The following is a 17,204-nucleotide window of genomic DNA, read 5'->3' as shown; positions in this document are numbered from 1 at the left end:
AAAATCAATTCTTTTGACAGAGTGGTGTGACGTGCAGAGCAGCTTCTGCTCTGAATGAGCTGCAGCTGTCAGAGAGCTCTGAGAGAAGCCCATTAAAGTCCTACAACCTACTCAGGGTAACAGCATGGATTAGTTTATTAAATCTTGTTCAAACATTCATTCTCTAATTCTGATATTGCGTGGTAGTAGGCCTACTTTTGTCTCGATTGAAAATATAGGTCTGAATCCGTGGCTACACCTGGATGCCTTTCAGTCTTTCTACTTTGGGGCGTAAAATTTATTATTTCAGTTTTACCCTCATTTATTGAAGGAAATTGCGACTCACCCCATCACTGACTTGTTTAATACCCTTATTTGGTGACTACTCTTACAGAGACAACAACCATTGTTCAGCAACAAACAGGAATAAAACTAAGGCTCTCAGATCTGCATTTGATGCATGTTTGATACTACTTAGAGCTTAAAAGCACACCTTGGAACTTGTGAAATGTTTCTTTTACTCATTCACCTCTCTCCCCTTGAGTGTGTTACTCCCATAGAAGGCCCTGATGGAAATGTACTCAGTGTCTTCCGATAACAGTAAATCAAAGAGGAAGTGGAAAAAATGATGTGGGCCCAAAGTAAAGGGGAACTAAAATGACTTCTGCCTATGCAAAACAAGCTGACATTTCAATGTGGTGTAGTGTTTTATCATATGAAGTGCATTCACTCATGCAAGGCCACATGAACAGTCAAATTCGCACAGAATTAGTGGGGTAAATACAGTATGTATCCTCTACTGAGCAGAGTTTAATGCTAAATTGCTCTCCACTCACAGTCTCTGTCTGTCGCACATGATGGTGTCAGGTCTCGTACAGTCAAAGCTTCATGCTAGCATCTGTTGCATCATAAATTTGACTGCCCAGTGCCGGTAAAGATAGAGCTCTGGCACGTTTGACATAAAAAATTATGAAGTGTTTATTTCTTATCAGGCAAAAATGTTTTCACCTTGTTCAGATCCATCTATACCACCTCTTTAACAGGATACAATGCTGCTATATTACAGAATATGCTGCTTATTGATACATAAAGAGGTCATTTATTTCAAATTCAAGTGTTAAATTCCTTTCACTTCTACAAAGCACTTTGCATTTAGTGCATGCTACAGAACACAATGTGCACTGAGCTGTAACAGTTTCAGTATTAACCCACGAAAACACAGACAGTATTTGTTTGTGCAATCAGTCCCAAGGGAGCTCACAAGTGGTAAAAAGGGAAAGCTGGTGGCGCTTTCACTGATCATGAGGCCACCTGCAGCGCTGTAAACATGTGCTGTTATTTGACTTATTTCATGACAGGCATTGAGAGCATTTGTTTCAACCGCAGCATGCACGAAGACCCACTGACACCATCTTCCCCTTTACTGTGCATGCAAACAGGATGTGGTCGTTATCTTACAGCGGTGCATCTCTGCAGCTTTCACAAGTTAATTATATCCCAGATGCATTTCATAGCATTCACATACCATTTTGTGTTGGGTTATTTTACTTCTGGAACCTGTTTTGAATGAGGTTTTAACTGGAAAGCATTAGTGGAAACAACATTATCATACTGAGTGGTTTTTTTTGTGCTTTTACATGTTGGTAGATCAGAGCAGGAAGAAAGATTCAGTTATCATTCAGTTATTCTGTGCTCTACATGATGCCTGTGGCACTGACAGTCATACTAAGCAGCAACACATCATAAAAAAACTGGATTTCACGTCCGTGTTTAAAAAATTCATGTCAGCAGCATGAGCAGGGCTGCAATGATGAGGATTTTGTGGCATGATCAGAGGAAGTGGAGCCCCTTCATGCTGGTCTTCTCAACTATGATACCAGCACACATCGACGTGACCCTGTTTTCAGATGACTTTCCTACTTAATGGCATGTTACTGTAACAGGACACAACACCTTTGGGAGAAAGAGACCTAGATTTTCCATTTCTCCTGGGTTTTGTGCAAAGAATATTGTGACAAATTACTTTTATATTTTTAATGTGATGGTATAAAGACAGGAGAAACATGCTTTGAGTGTGGTCATCATATGCATCAGAACATAAGCAAATGAGCCTGGTCCAATGCAAATTCACACGCATGGTTTTCTTTGATAAAACTTGTAGAGCCGCTTCAGTGTGTTCTGTATCCTGTCGTCAGTTGATGAGTAATTTAAATCTAATGTGGAGAACCTTTTTATATCCTAGATCACTCTGTAGAATTACATACAGGTACAAGTCTTTTGTGTATACGTACATTGTGCTCTGGAATCGAGTAGCAGAGTCACAGGCAGTTAAATTAATTTCAGCCACTGCAGGTATTTCAGGTTGACTGCAGTCTGAAATGTTGAACAATGGGGGCCGTACTGTAATCTGTCCATACTTAACAAGTATTCATGCTGACTACGATGTTTGCCCATCTTCTAGCAGGCTATCTTTATCCCTATCTACTCCGGAATAATAATGACACAAGGTTGTCAGGGAAAGCTCTCTACCTGTCACCCACTGGTTTATTATCAGCCAGCTCAGGGGGGGACAGTGACATGTGCATCCCCTCAGGAGCTGAATATATAATATTTACCTATAATATGTACAGGTGCTCAGTGATGAGCAGAATGTTTAATATTAGAAACTGTTATAATGGACGTAGTTTTTAGGATACCGGGCTTGATAAAATCATTTGCAGGAGTGTGCCTTGCCTTGGCCTTTATTTGGAGCACTTGACAGATTCAAATAAATGCCAACATACACAGAAGTGTGCCACAAAACCAGGACTTGTGGATGAGATCTTGTGGCAACTGTGTCGATGTTTCCTCTAATTTTCCCCAATCTGACAGTGGGAATAAATCACCCATGTCCAATATCCTGAAGTTTTCCTAATATGGGTGTCAATTAGTGCAAGAGTGCTACTGTGGCCACAGCTTTACAGCCTGCAAACTGGGCTGCCGCAGGCAGCACAATGCATTAGCGCACGATGAGCTGTCAGAGAGGATTATTTCAGCCACGCCAGTCAGCAAAGGGGGTGGGCGCCGCTCTGCTGCACTAAACCGAGGAGAAGGAGTGGGCGGGAGACAGAGAAAGGGAGAGAAACACATAGAGGAAAGAGGGAAAGAGAAGAAAGTGTCCATTACACCGGGTGGATTTTTCCAGAGCACCGATGTTGGAACACTCTTCTGAGCTGGCCCTGGTGCAGAGTTTGTATGCCAACAGCATGCGCTGTCCCCCCTCTGCGGCCGGGATCTCTGTCAGGAATGAGGACCTGCCTATGAGGTACGTTGGGGTTGGCCCCTCATTCAAATCTGGGCTGGCTTTTGTGGAGCAGCCGTATTTGGATTGCTTCTTTGTCTGGGCTGAATATTGTCATAGGATGTATTGTTTCCAGTTGAGGCATTCTCCCATGCTGTGACTGTGTGACTGTGGGAAGGGTGGCGTTCCTCTGGTGTCCCTATGTTTCTTCTAGGATCCCAGAAACCATGTATTTTTTAATATTATGAATCTGGCCATTTATATAAGTCCCATCTCCCCAAGACAAAAATGATTGAATCAGGAGGTACTGGTTTCGTTTTTAAATTGGAATTGCAAAAATCAATACCCTATAGCACTGTCATGTTATTTAATTTACCTTCCTCCTCTTTTCAAAGTTCCACAAGGGCTCAGATACTTGAATGAACTATAAAGAAAGAGAGATAAATGTGTCAGTGATGCAGATGTTTGTCCCTGAATTTCACAGGCCACAAAAAAAGACAAACCTGTGATTAGATATCTATTGAAACAGCCAAGGCCTCGGATTTTGTTGTTGTTTTTTGACTGAGAGAGTACACTCAGTCAATAATCTTTAAAAGAACAAGAAAGAACATTTACATCCATCTTGGAATTTGCATTATTTAGTGGAACTGGGCCCGGATGAGGTAGTGTTATCATGAGTGCTTAGCTCACATCTCGAGTAGATTTCCTCCAGAAAACATGATAAGATGAAGTTCTCTCTCTCTCGCTCTCTCCATTTTGAGAGGCCCTTTAGTTGGTCGCCATTCTGCAAATGCTTTCATGAAAGGCAAAGTACGCCTCCAAATTCAAGGCGAGATGTTCAGAAAGGCATCATGTGATCCATCTGGGTTGAAGCTGGCCTATTTTTATACTGTGTCACAAAAAGGGTGCAAATGTATATGCTGTATGATGATGATGATGATGATGATGACGATGATGATGATTGGTGAGCGAGACTTCAGTTTCCCTGCATGAGGGGAAAACATTTGATGTAAACAACAAAAGCGTGGTACGTGTGGAGGATTATGATGGGATTACAGTAGTAATAATCTGAGATTAAGAATAGGAAACTAGTACTAGAAGGTGCCAGCAACTCTGCATCGGCCTCTGGAATCCACTCCGAAACACATCTCTCAGAAGGAGACGAACGCCAAATGGTAGAAATAAGTGGGTGCGATGGCGTTATGTACTGTACAGAAATTGTCCTGTATTGTATGTACCCGCGATGGAAACTAGAGCTGCTCTTCACAAGAATCCTGCTCCTTTTATAACAAATCCATTCAGTAAGATCCCAGGAGATCTGATTGAGTCAAAGGAAATACGTGGATGCTGCAGATGGGATGACATTATTGTATTTTTCCTCCATCTTAATAAAACCTGATTCTCCAGAGAGGTTTAGACTAGCTTTTTATAGCAACCCCTCAAGCTAAATAGCAATGCATGTTGCATAGTGATCTTGCCTGCATGTGTATGGCAAAATAGGTTGCACATCACATTATGTATACAAACCTCTTTTAGGCACTGTTCAATAAAGCATACTCTGCACTGGTGCCAAGTTGCCTTGAAACTGCTATGGATACAAGGATTAAGTCGGATTTCGTGAATGGGATGTTTCTTAACACTCGCTATGAATAATATTTTTGGATTGTGCAGCTGCTGGAGCAATAATGAGTGGTTTGATAATTAGGCTGGCCCCCGTGCCTCTCTGCTATGGCAAACAGTACTTGACAACGCCCCCCCACCCCACCCCACCCCCCTGCACCCGCTCCCCCCCAAGTGTAGAGGCCTCGCCCTGCGAGTCCAGCACAACAAAAGAAGATAGGCTCCCCCTCCCCCTAGGGAAACAACAGCCCAAAACAAAGGGGAACATGACCTATGACCCTGTGGAAAAAGCAAAACTGCAAGAAAAACTGCATTTTAATCACCTCACTTTTGATTGGAAGAGATGTATGGACCTGCGGTGCAAAGGAAGGCAATAAACAAGCTGGAAAATAGTCTTGATTATTTGCGTAATCCAATAAAAACAAGCCAGGTTCCTAATTTAGACTCCTGAGAAATTATGGGAAGTGGAACAGCATTATTAATCATGATGGTAATGACCTGGGTACTATATATACACACATTTTAAATGGCTCTCTAATCAGGATCATTAGATCAGTGACTAATCCACAGACTAAACCTTCCTTCACAATAAACTTGTGCATTTTTTATGTTCAATTTAAATTTAAAAAAAGATGCAGGACACACAAGGGCTCACATCAGACCAATATAGTGGTGATGCAATAGCAGATAAGATAGAATAAACTACAAATAGGTCAGTAAACTCTCCATAGAATACCACGTGCCAGCCCCTAAAGGGACATTACAGTAATTTTACATGGGGGGTAGAGGCGCTGTGAGGCTTGCTGAGCAGCAGGCAGCATGCTTTCAGACTTTTGTTGAAGAGGCCACGCCTCTGGTTTGCTGCAGCTCGGTGTGCAGTGTGACAGCGGCTTGCCTGAATTTATTTCAGTCGGGGGGACGAGAGAGAAATTAAGAGGAAGGAGGAATAAGGCGGATATCGGTGCCCTCTCTCTCGCTCTCTCTCTCTCTCTCATGCAGTTTTGAAGAAGACGCCCCCCCCCTCTCCCTTGCACCTGTTCTGCTTCGTCTTGTCGCCGTCTCGCCGGAGTTGAGCGGACGTCGCTTCTCATTGTTAGATAGACGTTGTTTTGAGCATGACTTCGACGTACAACCTGGATTTCCACCCTCTGGCCGAAAGTCGGTTAATGACTTCGAGCGACACAATGTAAGTAATAGTAACTATCGATTTTACGTTCACATGTCTCTCTCTCTCCGTCGGCGACTCAAACATTTTTACCGACTGGCATTTTGTAAAGATGAAGCAAAAAACACCACAGTTCAGTTTTTTGGGGAGTTAAGCTAACGTTAGCTTAACCGGGATGCTAACGTGAAGCTAATCACGCGAACAGCCGCGGCACGCTCACCTGGAGTTGAAGTAGTTTGTCTAACTTGGATAATAAGGGGATGTAACCACAGTAGAAGTGGAGTAAAGTAGATGTACCACCACTCTTTTAATACGCATGAGCCGTACACCATTTGAGGGGGGCTAACACACGTTACTCGAAGTGACTGGAAGAAAAACGCAGTTTTGCTAGCGACGGGTATCGGATACGAGGCGCGCCACAATAGTCAAGTGACATGTGCTTCCGGAGATCACACGTTTCGGTGATCAGTCCAGGGGAGAAAAAAACAAAAAAAAACATCGATTAGTTAGCTCTAAGAAAACAGCAAACCCTAGGTGTGTTTGAGTTACTTGTACAAATACAGCACCGCCTTTTGTTTAGTTGGATGCAAATGAGCGAGCAGACGTGAGCTCGGTCGTAAAGGTAAGGGCTGTTTTTAAAACCATTATCGGCGGGTTAAAGGGACGTTACGTTTTGAGTTATCAACTATATTAAGTTGACGTGAAGTTTGTGCAGATGTATGTTGCTAACGACTCGATGTCGGGGCGGTTTATTTCCAGCTTTATTGGCGAAAATCTGAGCAGCACCAAGTAAAAACCTCGTTTGTCGGCTTCCCTGGCGAACTCCCTGTCCCTCCCTGTCTCTCTCTGTGTGCTAGCACTGGAGCTAGCTCAACGTCGTTAGCTGCAGCTCCACAGGCACTGGTAGCCCCCTCGTCCATGTTGAATTTAGACTGCTTACTTAATGGCAGAAAACACGTGGTTTGCTACATTATTGAGCCATTAATGGACACCTTGTGACAGGGCATGTAAACAAGGGAGCAAAAGACTTTCGCCGAGTACAGAGGTCCATATTATAACGCTGTCCTCTCGATATAACAGCTAATCCTGTTTGATAGAGACATTTTCAAAAAAGAAACAACCACATCCTCCCTTTCACAAGACTTTAAAAAGTTAAAGGTGTGCACTTTTGTGGCAAGAAATGGGCCTGGTCGTTATATTTTCATGCTCTTGCACTTCGATCAAGCTGTTGTCTTGTCAGGGTTTTTCTTCAAACCACCTTTTTAATAGTTTTTACATTAAATGATGTCAGTGTGGTTGATAGGGGATGGCTGCAGGGTCAGTTAGTGGCCTGTATTTTTACTTATTTATTGACTGTGAAACAGTTGATTAACCTAAAAAAGATAATCGATCATTGCAATTTTTCAATTAAAGATGCCAAATATTCTCTAGTTCCACTATCAATTGGGAGAAGGTGCTTCTTTTCTGTCTATTATGACAGTAAATGGTATATCTTAAGGTTAATGAATGGTAGTTGAGCCAAACAAGTAAGGTTAATGAATGGTAGTTGAGCCAAACAAGTGTAATTTGAAGACTTTAGCACTTTAGGAAATTGTCATGGACGCTTTCCGCTACCACATTTTGTAGAGAAGCAGTCGATTAATTGTTCATGAAAATAATTTGCTGCAGTGCTACCTTTTGATTATAATCCCAAATTAAATGAACCATTGAATGGTTTAATTTAAAAAAAATAATATTCCACACTTCTAAAGGCTATTTTTTAATCCAATCTGCCGGACTTGGAGACAGTGAGCGACTAGATCTTACCCCAGCTGTATTTGATTGATTTATCCCTTCTGATTGTTGACTGTGAGAGTGACTATCAGGGCTTAATCGTGATCCTTTGGCAGCCAACACAGCCGTACTGCTATGTCAGTAAGCTAAGCGTCACAGTGATCCCTTTTGTTGTGGCCAGGGAGCTGTTGATCTGTGCGAAGTGTAGGATCTTGGCACGGGGTCCGGGGCTGCTTGGGCCAGCTGTTATGTTCTCTCCCCTCACTGTAAGGGTGGCGCTGGTGGTGGGAGAGTGCCATGCAGCCCAGATGTTTTAAGCCAAGAGCAGGAGGGCTCTGATCTTGTCTGTCACCTGTTTCTCCACTCCTCCTGCTGATAGCATTGCGTGGCAATAATTACATGACTGACTGTCCTGGAACTACATGCACAGCCTTGGAACGCTCATAGTCACGGCCCCTATGTAAAGCGGTGTGATCGAAGGTTGAACAAATTCTTCTGCAAGCTTTGCAAACAAGATATTGTAGGACAGGGTTACGTAAGACTAGATGCATCTACCACGTCAGTGAAATTGTCAGTACTGTGTGGCTGTTTATGCACAAAGGCTACACTAAAGGTATGTTCAAGCAGCATAATAAGATATGGTATGTTGGAGATTATGACTCTAAAATCTGATATGAATTACCATGATGTTTTCAAGATTATGCACCGTTCAGGTCAGCCTGCCTGTGACCTAGAAGTCAGTGTCTGCAGTCTGCATGAAGTGGAATCAGCTGTTTAGTTAAAAAGGCACTTCTTGAGTGGACAAGTCAAGAGTAGCAGTAATGGATTGGATTGAGGGGATGTGACAACAAGAGAAGCTCTTTTAGATTGATTGATGCCTTAGTGTGGCGGAAAGCTTTTGTGCGCAGTAGTAGCTGTTCCAGAAATCACAAATGATTTACTATATAGTGTGCTTTATTATTGTCCAGCATTAAATGTAGTCCTAATTCCAGCAAGGAACAAAAAAAAGCAGTCTCCATGGCATGTACAGTTCTTTCAGCTTACAATCCCACAATTTCTATTGTGACACAAAACACTGCGGTGTCCAAAATCCCGTTTTAACGCCACCTATAGTGTAAACTACTTATTGCCTTTATAATATCAGATGTGGTGAATCAGAGAGTGATTTTGAACACAGTCAAACTCGTAGAAAAAATTGCGGCATTTGTTAGCATTAACTGAAGGCAAAAATTACATGTTTAATAAGGGAGTTTTGTTTTAATTAAAGATGTTCTATTGCCTACCACAGGTTAGGATAATGGATGACTGAGTAAGTCAGGGCAGCATGCACACTGTCAAAGTAATCAAATGTAATTGCTGCTTTTAGCGGGTTGTTTGTCTCTTCATTTGAGATGCATTGGTAATGCCGCCGCCTGTTCCGGTGAGCTCCACCTGAAGATTTAAATTCATGCTCCACCTGATACTGACTGGGGCGTTAGCAGAGTTTTATTTATTTGGATGTTTGACTGTTCGTTCACACGAGCTTTACTTTAGCAACGTCATCCATAACCGCCGGGAACCTTGGTGTGATTATGGAGCTAATGGGGCGGGCCTTGTCATCAGATTCTGTCCGTCTGTTAACATGCGGCCCATTCAGAGGCTGATTGAACATGTCTGTCTTCATTAGGGTTAATGCAACAATGAAATCAGGCCATATTGAGCTGAATTGGAGGTAATGCCAGGTGGAAAATATTTTAATAACTTCTCATCAGAACCACAATGTGCTGATTAGGGTCGACCACTTGGTATGGAAATCAGATAACACACTGTCCTCCTGTTTCTGCTTTCTGGCCTCAAGCGACATCCACTCTTGGTTGTCATTTGTTGTTTTTTTCCCCTCAAAACCTGAGCCACGAGTCCTGGTGGTTCTTGCTCAGGCGTCCTACAGCACACCTTTAAATCCTGCTGCTGTTTTCTGTGACCAATTTTTAAGTTACAACTTCAAGCCGCCTGTCAGGAGGATATTTTTATACCAAGCTCATGAAACCTTATTCAACCTGTCAAATAATATTCTGTCTTTTTGTAGTAGAGGAGAAAATGGATGGAGCTAGAAGAGTCTTTATGTTCTACTTGACAGCTGTCAAAGATATACCAAGGCATTAGAGGCATTCTATGTCTTGTTGAATCAGCTTATAAGGCCATTGGTTTCCTAAAAGAAAAAGCAACTCATGAATTTTGAGGGTATTACTTGCAAACAGCTGTTTGACTGGACTGATTTTTCCTTTTTTCTGAGAAGCATGATTAATGTCCATGTGAACTTTGACTCTTTTTTTTTTTTTTTTTTAAATCTCCAATAAAGCATGACAGCTTTGTGTTGCTGGTTGCCAAAACACCCCAAGGCAAATGAGTTTGTCTATTACTCAAAACAGGAAGAGACTCAGCATTATGTGTAACATTGCCCTAGACTGGTTTAATCTTTGTTTTAATTAAGGGCAACACAGTGATAGTTTAGTTGATATTGCAAGTGCCAAATAACACTAAAGAAAAATGTTCCTTGACCACAAGTAACAGGGTGCAGTGAGGTTGCCTTCCATCAGCAGTGGTGACAAAAGAAAATCACGTGACATGTGTTGCTGCTGTGACCCCTGATGGTTTGGGGATGAGTAACGTCCTAACACACAATGCTGAGCTTTCAAAATCATGTGCATTACTAGTCGAATTGGCCAGCTTTCTATTATGGGCACAGCAAAGGTGTTGCTGGCATACTTGCGCGGTCAGAGCTCACCAACAGGACCGACACATGGTCCAGATAAATCACCTGTTTTTATGGGTGGTGCAGCAGTAAGCATGCAACCGTCGTGGCTCTGGCTCTGAATGACTCGTCAGCTGCTGCAAGGCGTCTTGGAGCATGATGAGCTGCCACATCGCAGGGCTGTTTGTGGAAGCTCAGCAAAAGACTTCATCAGTACTGTCCGGGAGCTCTCTGCCGGGTTGTTTAGGGAGGAGAGCAGTGCGGTATTGACTGAATCAATTATAGTATTTCTAAGTCACTACTCTGACAATAATGTGCCAATAATGTGTATGTGACGAGGGGGGGATAGAGTGGATATGATGCTTAAGCAGATTGCCGACTATGCTTAGCTAGAACAGGGAAATCTTAGCAAAAAGCTGTAATTTAACTGTAATGTAAGGCTTTATAGTGCTGGTTTACTCAAATAATTCAAAATATTTTCACACTTACTTCAGTGGTTTCAAGCCATGCAGATACGTTGGTTATGTTTGCTCAGGTTTTGAGACGCAGTGTCTGTCTTGAGACTTTTGGTGTCACAATACAAGAGGTCAATTACATTTTGTTTGTGGCAATTAAAAAAAAAAAAAAAAAAAGAGTACCAGCAGTTTCTGAAACAATGTCCTGGTTATTGATCCTAATGTGAACACTGACTTGAAACCAATTTCTACTGAAGAAATAACTCCTGTAAAAACTGACTAAGTATACTAAGGTGTATGCCAGTAGCTTTATATTGGCATAATGCCACTGCTGTATTGACATAACATTATGCTGCTTAAACGGCTTGACACTCTAGTTCCACTGATAGATACTACTTTAAAGATCAGCAGGTGTCACTTAAAACTGACAGTCTGGCAGATACTGATCCTCATAGGCAGCTGTCACCTTCATGGTAGCTAAGCTAGCAGGGCTGGCCACAGTTAATCACTACACCTTTTAATGGAGTTAGTGCTGTACTGACTCGATTTTGCTGTTCAATATGATGACCATTCAAACTTTTTTTCAGTTCAGCGCCACATTTAACTCCTTTATCAGCAGTTGTGGTTGAAATGCGACAAGACACATCTTTTAGCCATCTCACATTTGAATGCCTTTCTTTGTCATCTGTGATATCTGTGATGTGAAAACATCGAATTTCAGAAGAGCATCTCCTGCTCATATTTCAATTATAAAGGCCCGAGAGTCGATCATAGAGGACTGCAGTAGAGGAGGTTGTACCAGCATCTGGTTCAAAAGTGGTTTGGCTGACTTCACTGACCAGAGTAGACGATGTCGGGGCAGCTGCTGCCCCACTATCCGGCGCCACACTACCCCCCCTTAACTACAACCCTTCTCCGCTTCCATCACAGTTAGTTTTATGGTTTGTGGTCATTTTGAAATTCAGTTTGTAAAGTTCACAACCTGCTATGCTGTCGCTTCTGCATTGCTCTGTGTACAGTGACACAACGAAAAGATAAAAGTACAAAACATTCGACTGACTTTGAATCATAAAGTTTTCACGGGCAGCTGTAAAAGGAATGGATTGACATGTTTGGAAATATGCTTATTTGGTTTCTTAGAGTTGAAACCACACTATTTATTGTCCAGGAACAGTAACTTACTAGGCTTTAGTGGTGCTGATAAATTTATTTTGTATCCTTCAAACAGAGCCAAGCTAGCTGGTTCCCCTCTTTTCTGTTCTTTGCGCTAAGTCTTTGGATGCTTCCAGTAGCCTAATATTTACCCTACAGATGTGAGAGTCATATCTTCTCATCCAAGTCTCAGCAAGAAAGATATTCATATTTCCCAAAATGTCGACCTAATATCTTTTAAGGCTACTGCAGCAGCATGAGGGCTTTTTAACTTGAGGTATTCCCAAAACGTATATAGTTTCTGGCATTTATTCACCTTTCTGTCTGTTCTTGCTCCTTTCTCTCTCCTCCAATTTTAGCTCGAGTGGTCCAAACAGTTTAATCTGTCTGTGCACTTGTGCACTGTACAATATATTTCCATGATGTAACTACACTTTGAGGAAAACAATTTTAATCAGTGAGTTTTATTACTTGAATTACTAATTTAATTAACTTCCTTGAGTAATATAATGTGTGACATGAAGATACTTGCGCATTAATTAATGCAATTAATTTGTGTGGTTGGGGCCAAACATTGTATTATTGCAGTTACATTTCTCTCCAATGGTCTCTTATGTAGAAGAGACAATACGTAGTTGCAGGGGATTTTGAGCATTTAATGATCGTTAAGGAGACTGTGTTAAAACGGAGTTGATTTGGAGCCGTCATGTTGTCGAACGCTGTGGCACAAATCCAGTTTTCAAACGAGGTTTGCCGTTCCTACAGCGAGATTTCATCAAAGGGCCCACAGCAAAATGGCGTCGGAGTGCCACTGGCAAAACTGGATAAATGGTGTCACCCACCAGTGCTGTGGCCTTAGCAGACGTAGCCTTCGATGTGTTCCAAAGCATCTCTCTGACTTGGCCCATTGTGCTGTAGAGGAACGGTGAATAGTGTTCTCCAGCATGGGGGAACAATATGTGATTGTTCCCCCGCTGTGGTGAAGAAGCTGTAGGTTACTCTCTGTACCATCGCCAAAGCGCCTGAGGAGGAGATGTACCGCAAAATCTCTGTCTGCTAACCAGCGATTCTTGGAGGTTTAGAGCTCTGCAGTGCTGTTTTCGTTTAGCTGTCGGAGCTGGTGGGAGGGGGGCACTCACCCCTTTTTTTGGTGGAGAGAGGCTTTTGTTTTACTTGAGCTGTCTTTCTTTTCTTTTTTTTTATATGTTTATATGTCATCGTTCGAATGTATTGACAGCCTCCAGGAGAAAAGAAACATTCGTACTGAGGTGTGGAGTTGGATTTCAGAAGGGGGAAAAAAATCTGAAGTGTGATTCGTTAGTATGTCATTTAAGTCCCTCAAGGAGTTTGGTGTTTCTGCAGAACGGCTGGGCTCAATTTGTAAAAGATGGATGGCTCGTGTCCAAAGGTCTGTGTGTAAAATAGTTTTTTTACATTAGTGTATCTTTTTGTCAGAATTTGTGTGTGTGTGCTGAGCTAATATTTTGTGTCTCTAGTTTTTGTGTTGTATTTGTGATCCTTGGCCCTTCCTGATCCTCTGTGCTTCTACATTGTGTATTGGGAGTGATACTTTATGCTTAACATGATTTCTCTGCCTCGACACCCGTGGGTGGCTGTAGCTTTGGCCTCTTCCCTGATTTCCAGCGCCTCTTTCCCTTTCAGGAAACATTTGTGTGCTTGATTTTGTGTGTGAGAGAGAGACAGGTGCTGTAGTCATAGGTACACTGGTGAGTATTGATTCTCTGTCCCCAAGGCTTGCCTGAAAGGAAAATGGCACGATTTAGTGTTTCACTCATCTCCATTATAGTGCTACTACCCCGGCCACCCAGATTGTTTCTCGATATGTTGTTGACTCTGCAATTCAGAGTTTATTATTGTAAACAATATATTGTTTCAGCGTTTACTTCAGTGTGCACATGTTAACAAGTCACACTGCAGAGGATTTAGTGCTCTATAACCCATTTGGTGCCTTGTATATGTGGTTACTGGTTTCACACATACGGTTGATTCATTTAGCAAACATTCTTGTTAAAACTTTTAAAAAAAAATTTAGTCTTAGCTACTTGGATCATCATTCTTGTAACTGTATTTATATATATTGCTAAAATCTAAAATATTGTTGTTACTACTCTTACTGTCCACTGCCCAAAGGACTATAAATGGTTTGAAATGTCTTTGAAACTGCCTTCCAAAACAATATATTATTGAAGGCAAATACATTGTAAATCCTTCTGACAATAATTTAAAACACGCAACCATTTTGACATGAAATAGGACAGTCATAGGTATTATTTGTATCACCTGTGTTTACCCTACTATTTCACGTCAAAATGGCTGCTGTGAAAAAGGTCATGAAAACTTGAGCAGATAAAATTTTTAATTCTAAGACAAACATTTGTGTACCTCTCTTCATAACCTGGAAAATGCAGATGTTTTTACTGTGTTAAACAAATAGTCCTGACCCACTTTGAAGTAGAACTGGTTTTGCGTGTTTCAACCTCTCAGTTTAACGAACTCTGCAGCACTCTTGTGTTTTTCCCCTCCAACAGATCTGTCAATTAGCCGTTTCTTTTTCAGATCTGCTGGAACTACTTTTCTGGCAGCATCATTGTAACCATTATCATGTATAAAGGATGAAATTGAACAATGTCTTGTCTTGGCAGATCGTTTTCCGTTGAAGTACAAGTTAAAAGTAATTTTAAAGCCTTTTAGTTACACGTTAGACATTTTAACAATGGCTTTACCAAAGTGAAATAATCGTTTCTTAAATACTATGTTACTGACCTCCAATTTAGATAGATATTTTGCAAAAGTGACAGATCTTAAGTATTACCACTTTGATATCAAGGTGTTGAGTCATCCTGTAATCCTTATTGCCTAATTCAATGGTTTCAAAACTTTTTCATGTCAAGGAGCCCCACAGTGGCCTTGTGGCGCGGGAGGTAACATCGGCCAGGGCGACTGACTTACTGCCACTCAGAGTAGCAGGAGTACAGCTGCTGGTAGTCGGAGCTAAATGAGCGAACAAACCATAAGCAGCTCATGCTGGAAACGGAGTCCGCTGGAGCTTTTTCAGTCACTAGAAGCACACTTAGTCATTGGTAAAAAATTCTGTGCGTTACCTGTGTTGAAAGGTTAGCTCAACTAGCGGCTCAAAGAGGCTAACACTGCAGTGTCTGTGGCGGGATGTCAGGCGACGGCTACATAGCAAGCTACAGTCTGCAGAGTCGGGAGAGGTTTTATAGGAGGGCTTCTGGAGGTGGGGCTTGGTTGGTGATCAGCAAATGGCAAAATTCGACTGCAATAGTCAAATTTCCACCAGTAGAGGATGGTCACTATGCATATTTATAGCACAATATGTAGAATTTTTAAATATTTTGTACTAACCTGATTCAATCAACGGCACTACTAAATATACATAGGTTTTCAACAGAAAGTGCTTACTCTTTAAAAATCGATTTTGTTTAGATCCTAGTTCACTAATAACAGATTTTTTGTTGTTGTTTCTCTTAGCAACGGCAACGGAAGCAAAATGAACGGGTCCCTGGAGCACTTGGACCAGCCAGACCCAGACTCCATCAAGATGTTTGTGGGACAGATCCCACGCTCCTGGTCGGAAACAGAACTAAAAGAGCTTTTTGAGCCCTTTGGAGCTGTGCACCAGATCAACATCCTCCGTGATCGCACCCAGAATCCCCCTCAGAGCAAAGGTAAGTTCAGGACACAAAATGATTTTAAGGATTGTTTGTTCAACCATGCCAGAGAGGTTGTTGAATGCTGAACAACAGATTTTTTTTTTTTTTTTTTTTTTTTTAAATATAGTGTTGAGTGTGTTGAATTGATCCAAAACATTAACCAGTTACACCAAATACACTGATTTGCAATTGATAATCATTATTTTGTACGGTTGCTTGCGTTTTTACCATTTTATATTATAGGAACTGATGTTTATTTGGTATTTACAGTTTTAAGACACTTTGAGGTCTTGCAACTGGGATAAAACTTTTTGGTGTCAGTAATTTATTTTTCATTTAAAACATGAATTGTTAATTAAATTGTTTGTTATAATCATGAATCGCTGAATCTAAATATAAGTTGGTTACCTTCCAGTGGCCATAAACTTAGACCTTTATATGGCCACCTTTTTGTCCTCTGGCTTTTAGTGGTCCAGCACTGTACACAAAACTGTTAGTGCCCCATCATCTACCATCACATTTCAGCACATCCCCCTTAGGCAGTGCACACCATGGCTTGTCTGCGCACACAGTGCAGCTGTGTGTGTGCTTACAGATGAGATAATTCAATAGTCTTTTTGTTTTAGGGTTAAAAAAAATAACCACTTTTTTTCCCCATAACCCTGCTTTATGGATTTCTTTTTTTTACTTTGTCATTCTGGTTTAAAAGCAACATTGAAGGAAGTGTTACTCAACTGCAATTTTCCATTAAGACTTTTATCGATGCGCTTACCTTAGAAATGGTGCTCGAGTTGAGCGATTCAGTTGAGGTTGCAATTAGAAGAGACGGTGAAGTAGAAGCCTGCTGTCTGCAGGTTTCTAAAGTGCAACTGGAAGTGCTCAGTCTCCCGTAACTAACTGCAGGTGAATAAAGTAAAAGACAGTTTTCCTGATGTAACTGTCCTGGGTTTGCGACATCACCCAAATTTCAATTCCCTTGATTGTTGGATGACTCACCATGGTTAAAGGCACTAATCCTCTCTACGGTTTTAATGTGGTGGGACCCTGTTTGATGCTTGACTTTGTGTCTTAAGTAGAGTATGTTTGGTGGCCACACCAAGCCATCCAGAGGGGTTTGGCTATCATTAAAGGTGGCCAACTGTCACCCGTAGTTTTTGAAGTGTATCCGAAACCATTGGCGTTATTTGGCCCTTTTTTATAAGCTGCTTTTCCACTGACTGGGTTTGAAGTCTTGAGAGGTAGTTTTGCCTGACAAGTTGTTGAGTGTAGTGAATCTGTGATTTTACCTATTTATCGCAGTCTCTCCTTGTTTTTTACCCACCCTTTCTTTTTTACGAGTGAAAGACAACAAAGC

At 41.5% G+C, this 17,204-nt stretch overlaps 1 protein-coding gene across 6 annotated transcripts in view; it reads left to right on the top strand.

Annotated features, from left to right (window-relative positions):
* Positions 1-3,078: 3,078 nt before the first annotated feature.
* Positions 3,079-17,204, top strand: part of LOC127352602 (CUGBP Elav-like family member 2) — a 32,195-nt gene continuing 18,069 nt past the window's right edge. The window contains exons 1-2 of one of the 6 annotated variants that reach the window (XM_051381118.1): positions 3,079-3,283; positions 15,669-15,865. In XM_051381118.1, the coding sequence (XP_051237078.1) occupies positions 3,171-3,283; positions 15,669-15,865 (310 nt within the window). In that variant the 5' untranslated portion in view covers positions 3,079-3,170. Of the gene's footprint in view, positions 3,284-5,723; positions 6,066-6,507; positions 6,667-15,668; positions 15,866-17,204 lie in introns of those variants that run through there. The other 5 variants (XM_051381117.1, XM_051381116.1, XM_051381121.1 and 2 more) reach the window with 5 other exon arrangements.

Source organism: Dicentrarchus labrax, unplaced genomic scaffold (genome assembly GCF_905237075.1).
Source record: "Dicentrarchus labrax unplaced genomic scaffold, dlabrax2021, whole genome shotgun sequence".
NCBI lineage: Eukaryota > Metazoa > Chordata > Actinopteri > Moronidae > Dicentrarchus > Dicentrarchus labrax.
The sequence above is the reverse complement of the archived record's forward strand: the minus strand, read 5'-3'. Positions and strand labels throughout refer to the sequence as shown.